The 19,636-nt window shown below is 34.6% G+C and overlaps 1 protein-coding gene across 1 annotated transcript in view; it reads left to right on the forward strand.

The window, feature by feature from the left end:
* LOC149802050 (solute carrier family 28 member 3-like) overlaps positions 1–18,439 on the forward strand; it is a 29,512-nt gene extending 11,073 nt beyond the window's left edge. Inside the window, exons 7-11 of the mRNA XM_089956883.1 lie at positions 3,614–3,738; positions 5,182–5,365; positions 10,291–10,539; positions 16,505–16,685; positions 18,420–18,439. Of these exons, the coding sequence (XP_089813009.1) occupies positions 3,614–3,738; positions 5,182–5,365; positions 10,291–10,539; positions 16,505–16,685; positions 18,420–18,439 (759 nt within the window). The remainder of the gene's footprint in view (positions 1–3,613; positions 3,739–5,181; positions 5,366–10,290; positions 10,540–16,504; positions 16,686–18,419) is intronic.
* Positions 18,440–19,636: the final 1,197 nt, after the last annotated feature.

Genomic DNA, 19,636 nt, shown 5'->3' on the forward strand with positions numbered 1-19,636 from the left:
CACACATACATGAATAACACCCAGTTTCGTGACATTATCACACACACATGAATAACACCCAGTTTCGTGTCACTATCACACACACATGAATAACATCCAGTTTCGTGACATTATCACACACACATGAATGACATCCAGTTTCATGACATTATCACACACAGTTTCGTGACATTATCACACACACATGAATAACACACAGTTTCGTGTCACTATCACACACACATGAATAACACCCAGTTTCGTGACATTATCACACACACATGAATAACATCCAGTTTCGTGTCACTATCACACACAAATGAATAACACCCAGTTTCGTGTCACTATCACACACACATGAATAACACCCAGTTTCGTGACATTATCACACACACATGAATAACATCCAGTTTGATGACATTATCACACACATGAATAACATCCAGTTTCATGAAACTATCACAGATATAAATAACATCCAGTTTCATGGCACTATCACAGATATGAATAACATCCAGTTTCATGACACTATCACAAACACATGAATAACACCCAGTTTCGTGACATTATCACACACATGAATAAAATCCAGTTTTATGAAACTATCACATATACGAATAATAACCAGTTTCATGGCACTGTTCACATATATGAATAACATCCAGTTTCATGACACTGTCACATACATGAATAACATCCAGTTTCATGACACACTATCACACACATGAATAACATCCAGTTTCATGACATTATCACACAGACACGTGAATAACATCCAGTTTCATCACACTACCACACACATGAATAACATCCAGTTTCATCACACTATCACACACACATGAATTACATTCAGTTTCATGACATTATCACACACACATGAACAAATTCCAGTTTCAGTACTCTATCACGCACATGAATGAAATAGATTCTGGACGTTTGATTGATGAGTTGAACGGTATTACAATGAGCATGTATGTTGGTTAGGTTTAAAACTTTATTGTTAAGAATGTTGTTGCCTATGCTTCAATCAAATAGTCAAATGCTGTTATCTTCTGAAACATTTGTTCGCAATTCTTTCACAATGTTAGAATTGAGTAGGTGCTTTGCATGTGTACAAGTCGCGCTTTGAGACGTTTAATGAGTAAGCTACACTTTGGTTTCCTACCTCTATTCCAATGTGAAAATCTACATAAAGCTCTATTCCAATGTGAAAATCTACATAAAGTCCAAATAAATTTAATGGTTCTATGTGCAAACTTTCACAACTTTCACAATTTCCACATAAGCAAAGTTGTTTAATTAAACATCGTACTGCTTCAATGACTGTATTGTGACTTATTTGCACTCAGCAACACATGATGGAGCATAGCTAAATGCCGAATTGTTAAACATGCCTGGGATGTAGTTGTTTCAGACCAAAAGTTCTCAACAAGTCAAACAGTTATATGTATTAAAAAGCATAATATAGGATTGTTTATATCTCTGCAGTAGGAAACCTATTCACTGCAAAACTAACGGTTTTATCATGTCATCCATACACTTCGATGTTGGAACAATGCGAAAATCTTAAAATAATACAGATCCTATCATTAGATTTATTTTTCAGCAAGTACTTTAGTATATCTTCGAATTTCGTTTTAAACTCATCTATTCTGACGCCAAAAAATGCAAGACTCTTTGTACGCTATTCTGTGTTCAGTTCAGTTCTGGATGCATCTTTCCTATCGTCTATAACAGTTTCAACTCTATCAGTGCTACTGCTTGATGCAAAAACTCGGTTTATTTCAGTTTTGAATGTATATATCTTGCTTTGCACAGCTTTTCTGTTTCCTTCGTTTCAAATCAGCTAAAACAATGTTCACATGCTTCATCTTGTCGTTTTGTTTTCTAAATACAATCTTGTACCACACCTGCTTTTTAAACACTTGGCGACACACGTATTCTTTTGTATATGTTTTTGATTCTTCACCATCGATTCTTGTGAACTGAATTAAATAAAATATTGGTAGTAGATCAGTCATACATTTTTCATATCTTTGCTGTCCTCGATCATTCTGTTTATGGCTCTGTTAAATCATTATTTGTCTGTAAATTTGACAGGTTATACGTGTTTGGAATTATATGTCTCTTTAACACCTAAATTACCATGACAATTGGTAATTAAGGTGCGAGATGTTTCTGTCTCCCTCCATTCAGTATTTATTATTTGATATCTGCTAGGTCTGCCCCAGTCTTGATATATTTGGGCTTATTATCCTCAAACGTCTTACGTATCAACTCTTCTCTGCATAATCTAGTGCCATAAGCTAATTTAATATTATTATACTTATTTGTGACTGGGTTTTTGTTATGTTTTTATGCAAAATTGTATTGTTTTGAATTTGTGTTGCATCTGTCTCCTCTATTTTTTGTATCAATGTTTAAAGGCAAACTGAACCGCGAAGCTTGTAGAAAGCACGTGCTCAAAGAGATACCTCTGACATAATTATATTATTTATCGGGTCATCCTATTCAAATCTTTCATATCAATCTATCTTGTTTTCTTTTTGTCTCATTTAATTTATTTCCAGTTTATATTTATATAAGCAACGGGACTTTTTATATCATGATAAAGCTTTTTTAAACATCGTTCTTTGTTCGTCATTTAATACGCTATACATCAAAGGAAGGCTTTATGCTGGTAAATTATTTTTGAGTGTTATCATCATGATGCAAAACAGGTGCTTTTAGTTTCAACAATTTTGAAACACTTGTTTATGCCTTTCAATCTTAGATTTATGTCATACTTTGCCATTCATTTGCAGTAATGAGTCAACATGTGTTTACTTTAAATCAAACTTTGCTTTCTATAAATTACATGTCTGTCGAATCGTTCTAAATTGACTGTGTACGGTTTACCCGATCATCTAAATATAGACAAAGATAATTTTATGTTCTTACCCACATTTTGCATAGGTTTTTGACTCTTGAAATATTGTTATGACCTCTTTAAAACAGTTGAAATAAGGAAAAAATGGCTCTATACCATATTTTGAGATAGGTAAAAATGGAATAATTATAATAGTAAAATTGGAATAAATATGATGGTAATAATGGAATAATTCTGATGGTAATAATGAAATAACTATGATGGTAAAAATGAATGGAATAATTATGATGGTAATAATGGAATAATTATGAAGTAAAAATGGAATAAATATGATGGTAAAAAATAAATAATTATGATGGTAAACATGAAAAAAATGATGGTAATAATGGAATAATTATGATGGCAAAAATGGAATAATGATGATGGTAATAATGGAATAATTATGATAGTAAGCATCGAATAATTATGATATGTAAAGAATAAAATTATTATTGTGTGTTACCTTCACATAGTTTCACACTCTGATTAATGATATTTTAATTTTTGAAATATTATCCCCAACTCTGACTGCAATAGTCATTTTGTAATTTTTTTCATGATCCGTATCCCTTATAGGAAATGCTGATGAATAAAGATATGACACTGTATTTATAGTCAATGTGTAATACTACTATAAGAGAATACGTCGTTGTCAGCATCATCATTGCCATATTTATCAAGGTCGTTTTTATATTGTTATTATTATTGTTATTATTATTGGTGCAGGCCCCTGCAAATCACCTGCTGTCAGCCTCTGTGATGTCAGCACCTGCTGCTCTGGCGATGTCCAAATTGTTTTATCCTGAAACGGTGAAGAACAAGAATAGACAGGAGGAGTGCAAGATTCCCAAGTATTCATACACACGCACGCACGCACGCACACACACACACACACACACACATTGAGACACGCACGTGCGCACACACACATGCACATGAACGCATATGCACAAGTGCTCGCATATATATTGTTACTAGTCTATGCTCTTAAAATAAGTAACAAAAGAGTGAAGACAACAAGCATTGTAAAATTTAACAAACTAATTTACTCCAAATAAAAAGTGAAAAATGAAAAACAAAATAACTTACGCTATTGCGAATTATATCCAAACTTTTATCCAAGAATTAAAAACGCAAAACCTAGTAATAAAAATTCCTGAATGAAACTCAGTTCAAGTCCCGATGAGATCCAAAATTGAAGGCGATGACGTGTCTGTTATAGCCTGCAAAGTACTGATGTGTCAACAGTCTCGTGGGGAATCACATAAATATTATTCCAGATTTGAATTCAGTATAAAATTCCAATGAATGTCTTTATCCAAGAATTTTGTCAGAGCACTTTTGTATTTCCAGAGAAAATAATCACTTGAATTCAATAATTTGAAGAAACAAAATTTAGCTCAAACTGGTCACAACATAATACAACTTAAAGTTTTGATGTTAAAGCACGACTGGTAAAATCCTTACAGTCACAAGATAATATAGTTCTCTGATTGACTTCAGGTCACGTTAGCATTTTCTAAAAATAACTATTACCTAATGGAAAATAACCTTCTAGAAAGATCTTACTGAGCCTTGTTTACCTACAACACAATATCCGTTAAAATTTGCATGGAATTCTATAAAACCCTGACCCTGATCAACATATTTACCACTTCTAGCTTATCTGAATACTAATTCAGTTAATGAGCTCATACACATATAGTATAATGAAGCTATTTTAGTTCTTAACATAAATGAAATAAAAAAAATTAAAAAGGTCAATCTGATCAAGAAGAAATGAACTCATTAACAAGGTCAAGTTCAGCAAACAATGTTACATTACAATAAGATGCAATGAAATACAAAAAAAACCCCCCTAACATACAAACAATTATATTAAATATACATAACAATATGTATATGCGTACATGAAGGCACACACGTTAACACACATATTATTGGTTTGGACTTTATGGATTCGAATTTGACAGTTTTTTTATTTTGCTGATAGGTACATGGTGCACAAAATTTCTTTATTTCCCAAGAAAATAAAAGAAATTGTTTTGATAACACGCATTTTATTAAACCTGAGGTAACGGCAGTGTGCACCTTGCCATCATGGTTATGTAATTGTATGATATATGTCAAATATCTTGTACAAATTTAGAAGAAAAAGTTCCAACACTTCTCAATACAATTTTTTAAAGCAGGTTTCGCATTGAACAATACGCTGATTCAACGGGTATAATGCCTAACTACTTCTTCTTGATCAATGTATAATAAATTTAGATTACTTTGCAAATTGTTCGCAGACTTGGTTCTGGAATCATTGACGCAGCATCCATCGGTGCTGTAGGAGCAATATCCATTGTTGCTCACATCCTTTCGAGTGTCATAGCTTTCATCTCCCTACTGGAATTCGTCAATGTCACCTTACAGTGGTTTGGGGACAGGGTGGGTCTCACTCCACCAGACTACCCATCTCTTACCTTTCAGGTAACAAATCTTTTATGAGGACAATTTTGCATGTGCATAATAAATAATATCAGCGAAATCAAAAGCCTGAATTAAAAAATATTTATGGAAATATCATTGTAGCCTTGCGTATGTAATTTAACAAAATTATATACACTAACTTCAACTGGAAAGCTAATAATAAAATGAATACAGTTATGACGAATGTACCTTTCGTCGTTGATTCGATCCTCTTTTCTGTTACACAGAGTAAGGAATGTTTTCTTTTTCATAAGCTCTCAAGTTAATAAAGTTCTATTATTTTGCGGGATAATGTCATAAGTGTCACAACCTAAATAATATCATTAATCGCCATCACGTGATACTCGCCAGTCAACCCGTTTAAGCTACGATGGACCCTCATTAATTGCTTTAAATGATCACTCCCTGACTCTCCACTTTACATTATCCTCTAGACTAAACGAACTGGGACTACATTCATCATTACCTAAATGTAAACAGAAGCGAAAAAAGAAACGTTGTTTCAAAGCTGGACGGCGTAGAACAGGAAGAAGAATCCCAGTTACCTCCCTTATTTCGGCTCAACAATTTAAAAACATTTCGACCGTTAATTTAGATAACCTAATTCAAATCCCTATTAATTCGTCAACCTTTGTGTCAACTATCCAAGAAATACCTCTACGCATTGCATTATCCAATGCCCAAATAGTAGGACCACCGGAAAAGCGCACAGAAATAGCTAATTTTATCAACAACCAAAATGTTGACGTATTTTTCCTGACAGAAATGTGGCTAAAAACATCAGGCGATGAACCCAAGTGTGCGGATCTAACACCTACTGGTTACTCCATCAAGTCGTTCCCCCGTAATTCTCGCGGAGGTGGAATTGCTGTCATCTCAAAGAACTCCATGATAAAACGTCTTAACTACACCACAACATTCAATTTCGACCACATATCGTTTGAACTAGTCCAAACCACACTCACACTGGAGCAAAGGTCAGTCCATTTTTTCTGCCTATACCGCCATCCTCCTAGTAGAAAAAACAATCTGGCTGACTCTCTCTTTTTGGAGCAGTTTCCGAATCTCCTGGACTATGGAAATTCGATAGGTGGCAACCTGATTATTCTTGGAGATTTCAACTTTCACTTTGACTGTCCCGAAAACTCAAACACATCAAAACTCATAGATTCCATTAATGTTTTCAACCTCAAAAAGTCAGTTAACCAACCTACCCATAAACATGGTCACATTTTAGACTGGATTCTTCAGAGACCTGATGATAACATTCTACGGTCCTCCCTGGTATCCCATGACCTTGCATCAGATCACCTCTGCATTATATGCCATCTGGACGTATCAGTCCCTAACCCTCCACCATTATCTACTACTAAGAGAAACCTCCGTATGATAAATAAAACCAAACTAATGCACGACATCCAAGCTAACCTAACAACTTGCTTACCTCCTACCGCAGAACAACTCGATAACTGTCTGCGTTCATTGCTTGACAAACATGCCCCAGCTACCAAGTGCAGAGTATCTATTCAAAAGTGTTCTCCTAGGTATAGCAGTGTTAGGGACCAGCCTCGCACTGCTAAAAGAGACCGCCGTAAAGCTGAGAGGCTCTGGCTTTCCACCAGACTCACTATTCATAAGCATATCTATGAAGTAGCTAAGAAGAATGTCAGAAATATAGTCCATACAGCGAAATCAGCCCACTACACTACTAAGATCATGCAAAGTTTCAGCTGCAAAGAGCTCTTCGAGATTACTAACAAGCTAATGTCAAGGAACAAATCAACACCACTTCCAACTACCTTCTCTCCAGTCGTCCTTCCGGACATGTTTGCAAATTTCTTCCGTGACAAAGTACAAACCATTAGAGATAAGCTTGACACCACAATTTCAATTGACTCGTCGTCACCGTACAGTTGGGATACAGAATTTCAGGGGCAACCATTAGCAGCATTTGAACCTGTCTCTATGGATTTTGTACGTACAATCGTGATGAAGAGTGCACCAAAGTCATGTGAACTTGATCCAATTCCAACATCAGTGCTGCTTGAGTGCTTAGATCCAGTATTGCCTTCACTAACTTATGTTATTAATACCTCTCTCTCATCCGGAAAATTCCCATCATTTTTCAAAACTGCCATTGTAAAGCTTCTGCTGAAGAAACCAACACTAGACCATAACGATTTAAAGAACTACCGCCCAGTTTCTAATCTCCCATTCATATGAAAAATCTTAGAAAAGGTTGTTCTATCCCAGCTTGTATCTCATCTAAATTCAAACAGTCCTTTTAGAAATGTACAATCTGCATATCGCCCTTGCCACAGTACTGAAACTACTCTTCTAAAAGTAGTTAATGACATTCTCTCTGCGTTGGACAGCGGAAATATTACAGTAATCACCCTCTTTGATTTGTCTGCAGCATTTGACACAATAGACCATGATAAATTACTTCACCGTCTCCAGCATGTATTTGGCATTCATGATACATCCTTACTGTGATTCAAGTCCTACTTGGTCAACAGGACACAAATTGTATCTGCAAATGGAATACACTCCAGCCCAGTTGATCTATGTTGTGGTGTTCCACAGGGTTGTGTTCTTGGACCTGTTCTCTTCATTCTGTATACTCAGCCGCTCTCAAGTGTCATAGATCATCATCCAGTGTCTCATCAATTGTACGCTGATGACACCTAAATATACAAATCTAGCCACCCAGCTGAAGTTGATGCTACTATCCAAGGTGTAGAGAGGTGCACTTCTGATGTGAAATCATGGATGACATGGAATAAGCTGCAGATGAATGATGATAAAACTGAGGCCATTCTGATCACAACACAAAGACTTTCTCATTCACATCCTTTACATCAAACAATAAATATCAGCAACGCCAACATTAAATTCGCACAATCAGTACGAAACCTAGGTGTTACTCTGGACAGTACTCTCACATTGCACCAACATGTCATGAACATATGCAAGGATGCATATCTTGAACTGAGACGCATCAGCTCAATTCGCAAATATCATTCAGTTGATGCCACTAAAACACTTTTGTGTTCATTAGTACTTTCAAGACTGGACTACTGTAACTCAATTCAGTCTGGTTCATCTCAATATCTACTCCAGAAACTTCAAAAAGTTCAAAACACAGCTGCTCGGATCATGCTTAGAGTACCACGATCAGAGCACACCTCCCCACTGCTCTGTACCCTACACTGGCTATCCATTCAATCCAGAATCAAACGCAAAATTTGTTCTCTTTGCTACGTTTCACTGTCAGACTCTAGTCTAGCATACCTATCCAATCTCACCCATGTGTACTCACTAGCAAGCCCCTCTTCTGACAATCGTATACTCAGTATTCCCACTATGAAAATAAAATCATATGGACAGCGTTCTTTTGCATACCAAGGCCCAGCAACGTGGAATGAATTGCCCACTGAACTTAGACACAAAGACACAGTGAGCCCATTCAAGAGGGCTCTCAAAAGTCACTTATTTCGACTGCAAGAACAAACTTAAAGACCTAATAATGTTTCCTACCTGAAATATTCTCAGCATGTTTTTTATTTTTTAATGTTTTCTAATTTCATAGTGTTTGTTTTTGTAATAATATTATTATATGTTTTTTTATCTTATAGGTGTTGTCTAATGTTGTAAAGCGCTTAGAGCTTCTAAAGATTAGGCGCTATACAAAGTCCTCATTATTATTATTATTATTATTATTATTATTATCATCATCATCATCAACAGTTATTGCGCTAACTCAATGCTCGTCACTGATGTGAATATATGTACTAGGTGCGTATTTTCCATTAGGTTTGAACAACTGTATTTTATTTCTTTTTGATCTCCAGTTGCATAACATATTATTCAACTAGGTAAATAAATAAAAATCACATATATTACGTGGTCTTCCTGGTCTTCACAAAAGCAAAAAAATCTTGTTAGCACAACTGTTCCCGCAGGTTTTGATGAACTGACATAAAACGTTGTATGTGGTATGGTCACCATTTGAAATGTGCACATGGACAAATCACAATGATCACGCCGTTTTTAACGTTATTGCCATTGGAGAAGAATGCAGTTTAGGAAAGAATTTTTTGGACGTAAGTTGTTTTGAAGTTGTGATATTTCGCTTTATTTTGTTGATAGCATTTGAAACTTGACGTGTTATTACTCACGATATCAAGATGCCTATGTCAAGAAATCGTTGTGCTCTCGTGATTTATTGCTCTTTATACTTCCAGCACGCTACCATTTTGTAATTGCCTTTTGTACTTAAGCAGGCTACCATTTTGTAATTGCCCTTTATACTTCCAGCACGCTACCATTATGTAATTGCCCTTTGTACTTACAGCAGGCTACCATTTTGTAATTGCCCTTTGTACTTACAACAGGCTACCATTTTGTAATTGCCCTTTGTACTTACAGCAGGCTATCATTTTGTAATTGCCCTTTGAACTTACAGCAGGCTATCATTTTGTAATTGACCTTTGTACTTACAGCAGGCTACCATTTTGTAATTGCCTTTTGTACGTACAGCAGGCTACCATTCTGCAATTGCCCTTTGTACTTACAGTAGGCTACCATATTGCAATTGCCCTTTGTACTTACAGTAGACTACTATTTTGTAATTGCTCTTTGTACTTACAGCAGGCTACCAATTTATGCTTGCATAAGAACATATTGACCCATCATTTTACTCACACTAATTTCAGATGACATATGCGATTTATTTTTACTAAAAATGTATTTCTATCACAGTATGGGATGTCTTTCTTACTTCATGGAAGAACATTCGATAAAACGCAATATTTTGAGAATTAAAGTTACATGCTGAATTATAAATTTTCGATGCCAGTTTTCCTGTAAAACAGAATAGTTTTCAGAGTCCACAACTACACAACTACTTAAATTGTTCGCAGTTGATTTGCTCCTACATCTTTTGGCCAATGGTATACCTAATGGGCGTTGAACCAGAAGATTGTTCTGTTGTGGCCAGGATGGTCGGTATCAAGACTTTCGTCAACGAATTCATTGCCTATGAGGATCTTGGAATCGTTAAAAGGAACCGCGAGGCTTTCGGCAATTACAACGGTACGTGGCACAAGGATAACAGTGGGAATATAATACTGGAATCTCTCAACCAAACCCTAAAAGGAGGAGTAATGTCGGTAAGTTGAAATCAATCCAAGTAAACATATGGGTCTGCTTATTATATATATCTATGCTTCCTGAACTCTCACCGTTGCTAAATGACATTATTATTAGTTGTATCAATCAATTGCTGGAATGGAGATCAAGTTTTCCTATGAACAATGGAAATACAGTTTTAATTATGAAAATTAAATTGCCCACCAAGACCTAATTTGGCACAAAAATACAATATTATCTGTAGCATCCCATTTTCTTTTCAAGAAATTGTCGTTTTATATTTTTGTCCAATAAGAACCTATTACCTGTGACAGAAAAATGAAGGTTCACTTATTTGTGGCTATTGCCTTTTAAAAACATCCGCAGGTAAGTTAAAAAAACTTTTGAGCATATTTTATTTTAAATCGATTTGCAGAGAGAGAGGGGATGGGGCTCGCAAAGCGAATATTTGTGGTAACATGTATCGAGACTTGTGTCAGTTATTTCCCCTATATTGTTTCTGCATGTGTTTATCAGTACTTAACTTTCCAGTTTGTCAAAATCGTAATAAATAATATGTTAATCTAATGTATCTTTGAAGATTTACTCACGGAGAAGTTCTTGTCATAGGTTAACCGACATAGATTACTTACTATGCACTGTCACTATAAATACACACATATAGTCACACCATGATGATAATATTCTAAAGAATAACATATTATCTTGAAATTAATGCAAAGATTGCTTAAACATACGCCAGTAATCACCACCAACAAAAAAGGAGAGAGAGAAAAATAAAAATACCGTGAAAACACACTGGGACTACATTCGAACTGACCCGGAAGTAATAATTGTGATATTGGTCACTTGATTTCTTTTTTGGGTTTCTCTCATGATATACTTCTAGTGATCTTGCACCAGACCACTCACGTAGCTCTACAAGAGCTCCATCAAACGATGTTTCTGGTAACGAATGAAGTTTTCTCAACATTTGGAATAGCCAGTTGATTGATAAGTTGAGAAACATTATACCTAACGATATGGCATCATATTGGTGCAAACAATGGACATATTCGTTGACTGGTTGTACTGCAAGTATGTATAGATAATGTCTGAGAAAGTGTCTGAATAGCTCCGCTTCTAAAAAATTTTATCCAACAACCTTGTTGATAACAGCGATCAATGCAGCATTTTATCAGACCCTCAAATTGTGGAGATCGAACCGAATCACACGGGAGTCAGATTGAATGATACCAGATTTACACCGTAATATGAAATATACAAAACCTAAAAGGAGCGCAACTTATTGACATTGCATGACGTCACGAGAGCCTTCTTAGCCTCCCCCACCCTGTACTTTATTATATCTGTAATTATTGTCCCTTTTTATGTAGAAAACGATATTTTTTGTTTATTCCAAAGTATTGTACTGCTTTAGAATATAATATTAGTGTGTGGAAAGTTTGCACCTTATCAAAAACCTAAAATCTAAAAAAGATTCACCTTTAAGGAGCGCGGATTGAAACCGGACTGCCAAAATACGCTTCCCGGCAATCTGTGTATGTTGAAGAACTTATCATAACAAGCAACAGAACTGACCTTGTTAATATGTATAATTAAGAAGTAACTATGCACCTTGATTTTGGAAAGAAATATTAATACTTTTAAATCCCGCCACTTCTAAACAAAATTTCAAGTGTATAAATTGTCACATTTTCCATGAATTGTGTCTATGAGCAAGCATAACTTATTAATCCATCGATGTTAATACAGTAGATTAATCACCGTAAGATTTTCAAAATATATATTTTATTACATGCTTTAATAAATGTTGACAATGAATGAAGGTTATAATAATTTATTGTAATCGTTTCTTTTACATAAAACGCAAAATAAAATCCCACAGCTGTAATGCCCTTTGTGTTTATCTGTATGAAGTTCAAATTTCATCATCTCCTTTTTGCTTTTGTGGTGTCATTAAAACTATCCAAGATTTCTTTTTTTTATTCACCAAAATTAGCACAAACACAAGACCTCAGAAATCAGCAATTTTTTCGTCCCGTGATTAAACTTGAACATCGTCTAGGGGCACCGATAATCTCACTTAGACAAAACCAATCTATTTGCATGTTCAGGGGTAGATTAAAGATACTAAAAGATTTTAACAGTGGTCTGTTACATACCAAACGCTCTAATCTATGAAAGTGCTAAGGTCGTATGTGCCATCTCATGTGTACCAGCAACCATCTCATCATTCCGAACGTTGAAAAGATTTTTCTCCTATTTTACTCCTTTTTTGTCGACCATCATACCTGAAAAAGGTGTTGTGTATGCTGTTAAAAAAAATAGCTTAATTAAACACCTGTGTGATTGGCATCTCTACATAACAAGTTTAAAGACAGTGTTTATTTTACTCAGAATGTATGTTTCTCTGCCTATTGGTCTTCTGACGCCACCATATTTTTGCACGTGTTCAGTTCTTTATTTTAAATTTTGCATGGCTTCATGTAGATGAAAGGGCTACTGTACCATCAAAAAAGGACCCTGTTTTGTGGGTGTGAGGGTGTTGTTGATGAACTACCAAAATCCCTGCTGTACATCCAGTGCAAGGTCAGACTGTTGTGTCATTTACTCCATCCGGGCATTTACCAGAATGTTATTATAAAGAAGGAGGAATATCATGACAGTTTATGTCAAATCTATATTTTCTACTCCGGGAATATTTATTTCAGAAACTAATGACAGAAGTCTCTACGTTCATATTTTGGATGTTTCCTGATAATTTGATCTAATTATAATATCAAATTCGTTGGTTTTAATTGTATGAACGACACTTGTAACTGCTATATTGTGCATATGTTTCTGCATGTTATCAATAGACACATGCAGTACACACATATTAACGATTTATTTAAATATCTGAGATTACATTTAAATTAACGAACTATACAGCTATTTTAAATCGTAAGCGTAATGAACAACACAAAGCAATATCAGATAATGATACAGATAATATGAAGATGGACCTAAACAATAAGAGGCGGGGAATATTGACATAAATAAAATTTGGATTCCTCTATTAGATGTATGCTATGCAAAAACCTCTAGAAGTGTAAACGTAGACTGCGTATAGTTCATGATTTTATTTGGTCAAATACACTGTCTCTGTCGTATATAGGTGCGAATAAAATATATACTACGCACTTTAAAGAGAAAATTCACCATATTCCACGATATAGTGTTTGAATACAGATCTGTGTTCACCACTTGACAGAGCAGCAACTTGAGGAATAAACTGTCACACTGTCGCCCCCTTTGTATCAGTTGAATTGAACTCCTTTGTGAACTGCTAACGCGTTAAGTGCAGACAGTCCATCACTGAGTTTGCAGCTATCGACGCTTTCGGCAACATTATCTCCCTCTCGCATTAGGTATTTACTACATTCGGTACGTAATTAAGCCGCTGCACAAAAAGATAACTGCTATCGTCACTAATGAATCCGTCTTTGTCAACCACGACGCAGTGCTGAGTGCTCTCTCTCTCTCTCTCTCTCTCTGCAAAACCTCCTGTCTCATCACTATTTAGAAAAAAATTCCTGGACGGAAACTGGAGAACCATCACAACACATAATTTTAAACAGCTATTATACCTTTCACCATTTTGTCTCTTTTTTGTACGAAAGGTAAATAAAAAAAGTTAAAATTAAAAAAGTTAAATACAAATTAAAATATATACAATGGCCAGTCATATCAGAGACACGATATAACATACATATTTAACACACAAGGGATATTTGATTGATTCTTGGCAAAGACCACCACAATTTAGGAACCATGATACAGAAGCCATTTTTGTTTCTTTATAATTTTTTCATTAAAAGAATCGAAATAAGTTTTTAATTATCAGATGCATACATATTTCTTTGAACTGCACAACTGAAAATAAACTTAATTGTCAAAATTTAAACTAATAATTGTATGAAACATGCGCATTTTAGATAGTAAGCAAGAGTCGTATGGAAATGGAAATGATCACATGATATAATGTTCATTGCCGAATTTATGATAATATAAAGCTTTAGCGCAAAGGAAACAATGTAAGCAGTGGAAATCATTTATCTTATTTGGAAGTAAAAAAAAATTAAGGAAGGTTAACTTGGATTTCATCATCACATGCATATTCTAAGCGTTATGCATAATATAGAATATAATCATGAATGATGACTCATAATCGACTTAATTAAATAAAATGCTACTTTCAACATTCGGTTTAGCTTTAATTTGTTACAAGTATATGCACAGTTTATACGCATACACTTCATATATGATTGCGTCCATTGTGCCTAACAAGTATTCGTTAATTAATTTAGCGATCAGTTATTTTGGGCGTTTAATTGGAAAGTTTGTCGATGGCGAGAAATATAATTTCTAATTATATGCTCATCCCTTCCCCCCTCCCCCGTTAACTTTACATTGTCAGAATCGTGCAGTATTACCCGATACTGAACCCGCGTACCAATACACATATAGCATTCACGTACATAAAGGAACTACTTTCTATTGTAAACAAACAATGGACGCAGACGCCATCACTTTTGATTTGTAAACAAATCATGTACACTCGCATAAAAGGCCCTTTATGTTGTGGTTGTTTAAATTTGTTTCTGAATGAACTAAAACAGATATTTCGTGGACTGCCACATACCATCTGCTTTGGCACATTCCGCGTTGATACAATGTTTTGGATTTAGGCTAGATACAGTATACAACAGACGCAAGAAGAGGTCCTTACAAGTAACATATAAGTGAGAAGTCATATACTGTCTTCTTTAGCTGGTGATAAGAATGGCAAAAAAATATGCTTACAGTTTTACATCCTGAATTTCCTCAAAATGTACTTTCTCAGTTCTGCAAATGAGCTATGTCATAGGTTCTCAATCTTCATTACGCATTTCGAAATTGTACTGTAGTTTCGATAAGTGCAATTACATCCTCCTTACTGCACTCAAAATTAAATAAGCATTAAATTCCATAGAATATTTTTGATAATTGCAATTGAAAGAAATATTTTTCCCACATTATGATTTCAAACATTCAATGACAGAAACAGAAACACATTTGCAGATGTCAACACGCTTTTCCCTAGCTTCTTCAATCCCATGTATTTCATGTGGAATCGTCACATACAAATCCAGTCCATGATCACGAAATTTCATAGAATCGAAAGAATTACCAAAATCTATTCATTCCAGATCAAATGGAAAAGCTGTTGCAATGCACATTCATTCACATTATGACTCCAAATTTAAATTTTAACTAGACAAGCTACTTTCTTTAGAAACTTATGTCGAGCGCGCGACTAAGGTCAAATTTATCTGGGCGGAGTAATGTGCGCAGTAATAATGTTGTTGTTGTGTAATGATGAATATGCGCTTGTGTATTTAGTTTGGAATACGGCATACATTCATTTACGTTGTTTCTTGTAGTGTATTTTGTTTGTATAATTAAGCCTTAGGTAGAATAAAAATATGAGCATATAATAAAAAGTTTACTGCATTTGTATGGGAAAATATAAACTCTCAAGGTCGTGCAGTATTCCATCCAGAAAACTCGTTCATATTTCCCGATAGAAATGCAGTAACCTATAAACCCACTTCATTCTGTATTACAAATGATGAATGTCGACCAGCGCCAATACCTACCGGAAATGCTTCTGGCGAAATCTCCATACAGTAAAGAATTCGGAAAGAAAGATAATGAGGTTTCCGAAAAGGACTATACGTATGCAATGACAGGGATTAAAATAACTTGTTGCTGTATTTGTAGTCCTCCTCTGAATGGTAAAGTGCCCAGTTGGTAGAGGCAATATCCCAATCTTTTAATAGATTACTAAATATGCACTTGATTCTCTTAGGCTTTGCATATATCATCATTATTTCTTACAAACTTGTTTTATCAACTCGACTTTCTTATTTTAGAATGATTCAAAATTTACTCTTTCAGATTCGATCAGAAATGATTGCCACATACGCTCTCTGTGGCTTCTCGAATGTCGTTGCTCTTGGCATCATGATTGGCGCCATGACAGCCATAGCACCAAACCGGAAACAGGACATTCTGAACATCTCTTTCAGGGCATTATTGTCAGGTTGTATGGCCTGTTTTGTGACAGCATGCATTGCAGGTAAGCCATCGTGATTTCGAAGAATCTGAGTCTTGCATATTGCCACAAATATGTGTCTCTTACTGTGCTAATCAGTTACTGACTTTTACCAAATTAATAATATAAATTATGACGTTAAATTAAAATATATCAAACTCTAGCTGGAATAAAGGCATTTAATGGTGCGTTTTGATCTTTATATTATTTGGTTTTCGCTTCCAGTGGTATATCTAGAAATCACTTTTTATATTGCTTAAATAGCATTATATAGCTCTCGTCTATGACAATGGACACAAGCCGTTGCATATGTATATATGATTATAGACATTAATTTCCTTTTCTATTGATTCCATGCAATCATGCCAATATTTTTGGTGATTCAGTTATTTTTTTATATAATGCCGATATTAAGGATCAAACGATCAAATAGGTGTAAATATACATAAATAACGGATTTTATATATATATATATATATATATATATATATATATATATATATATATATATATATATATATATATATATATATATATATATATATATATATATATATATATATATATATATATATATATATGTATGTATGTGTGTGTTTTATAATTTGTAATTATGATACTTTTCTTGGAAAATAATTGATCTATAGGTACTATACCTAATACCTACGAAACATTGAATAAAACAACTCGCCAATGAAAGAAATAGACATGGAAGTTATAGCATTAAACTTATCTACAGGAATTAGGCGTGCCTTTCCAACTCAGTTTTGCCACAATAGGTCCAATATTTTTCGCTGATTATTCTGACAGAAAAAGTTAAATGAGAATGAGACATGTTTGAGATGCCGGTGGAAGTCGACTTAATGAATGCTTCACCGGTACATATTACATGTTATAGGAAAGAAATCCCCGGTACATATTACACGTTACAAGGGTATCTAAGATATCTATATATATATATATATATATATATATATATATATATATATATATATATATATATATATATATATATATATATATATATATATATATATATATATATATCATATACATATCACATATTAAGAGAAGTGTATCTAAGGTACATGTTTCACGTTAAGAGAATGGAATCTACGGTACATAGCACACGTTAAGAGAAGTGTATCTAAGGTACATGTTTCACGTTAAGAGAATGGAATCTAAGGTACGTATTACACGTAGAGAGAAGGTACATATAACATGTTAAGACAATGGAATCTACGGTACATGTTACATGTTAGAAGTAGACTATATACGATACATATTACACGTTAATAGAAGAGTATCTACGATACATATTACACGTTAATAGAAGAGTATCTACGATACATATTACACGTTAATAGAAGAGTATCTACGATACATATTACACGTTAATAGAAGAGTATCTACGATATATATTACATGTTAATAGAAGAGTATATACGATACATATTACACATTAATAGAAGAGTATCTACGATATATATTACATGTTAATAGAAGAGTATATACGATACATATTACACATTAATAGAAGAGTATCTACGATATATATTACATGTTAATAGAAGAGTATATACGATACATATTACACGTTAATAGAAGAGTATCTACGATATATATTACATGTTAATAGAAGAGTATATACGATACATATTACACATTAATAGAAGAGTATCTACGATATATATTACATGTTAAGAGAAGGTGTCTGTGAATAATATATTCTAAATTTAAATAATTTTTTTGTTGCAGGTCTACTCGGTGATGCATAGAGATCAGTGTTTGGAGTGAACAAGCAAGCAAAAATTTGCGAAAAAAAATGTTAATGTCGAAAAATAACAATTATTGGCATATGCAGTTATATTATTAGGTTAATCTCTCTCTCTCTCTCTCAGTAGATTATTTATCCCGCACCTAGATACGTTTGACTGGTTTGATGGTACAGAAGAAAAATGAATATAACTTTTGGATACGCTTAAACATAAACTTAAAGCATATTTCATTAAAAATGCGTGCGAGCCGTCAATGTCTGAGGTGTAAGATTGTCGCCATATCCATGAATTTACATTGGATTTATTACACATGAACTAATAACGTGGCCGCATACAAAACATATATGGACGCTGAGGATACTTTTCCAAAGAAATAAGCCATCTGGTACGTATGTACTAACTGATAACATAAACCAGGTCACACGCCATGATTAAGTTTGAATGCATGATGTATGTATATAGCTCGTCATGTACTGTGTTATTTCCTGTCACTTAACAGCAGATTCCTAAACAAAGCTTGCCTCAGCAGAAACTAAAACAGACTGAGAGGACCGGTTTTATTGTGGCCTGCAAAGCTTGAGTTTAATCCATAAATTTCATAAATAGCCAGCATGTATATGGATTGCGCTGTTTGCATGTTTGCATGTTGTTCTGGTAGTACATTTCGCAGAATCCCTCAAGTATGTTAACAGGTAGAGCGCAAGGCAACACGGCGCCCTGTTCGAACCAGCTATTTGACACCACCCTCTCTCCCCAATTAAAATATTTGCCGATAAGAAAGCCGCAAGAAACCGATGTAAGTTATGACCAATTCAAATGAAGAAAAAACAAAGGTTTTCTTTCATTTTAGCTCCATTGTCTGAATTTTGGGTCCCCTTTTTCTACGATTTGTCGCCTCTCTGCTAACAGCGCCCTGTACAAGTGTACTGCTCGCATATATCGGCGGGCCCTGGGTGTATAGAAACATGAGCCCCTTGGGATCAAGTGCCAAGAACTCCCTTGGGATTCAGCGAACGTTGACACCAGAAGAAACATGTATGAGCCCTGTATTACATGAGATATATGTACTGATCAGCAAAGAATAGTGACCTTGTTAAAATGGTGTTCTCCAGTACTCCTCTGAATAATTCACAATAGTTCCAGAATAATATTCTAGTCCAAACAGTGAGCACCTTCTAATTCCACTGAACAGTCCAA

This window comes from Sinohyriopsis cumingii, chromosome 4, assembly GCF_028554795.1.
Source record: "Sinohyriopsis cumingii isolate HCF-2022 chromosome 4, ASM2855479v2, whole genome shotgun sequence".
Taxonomy (NCBI): Eukaryota; Metazoa; Mollusca; class Bivalvia; order Unionida; family Unionidae; genus Sinohyriopsis; species Sinohyriopsis cumingii.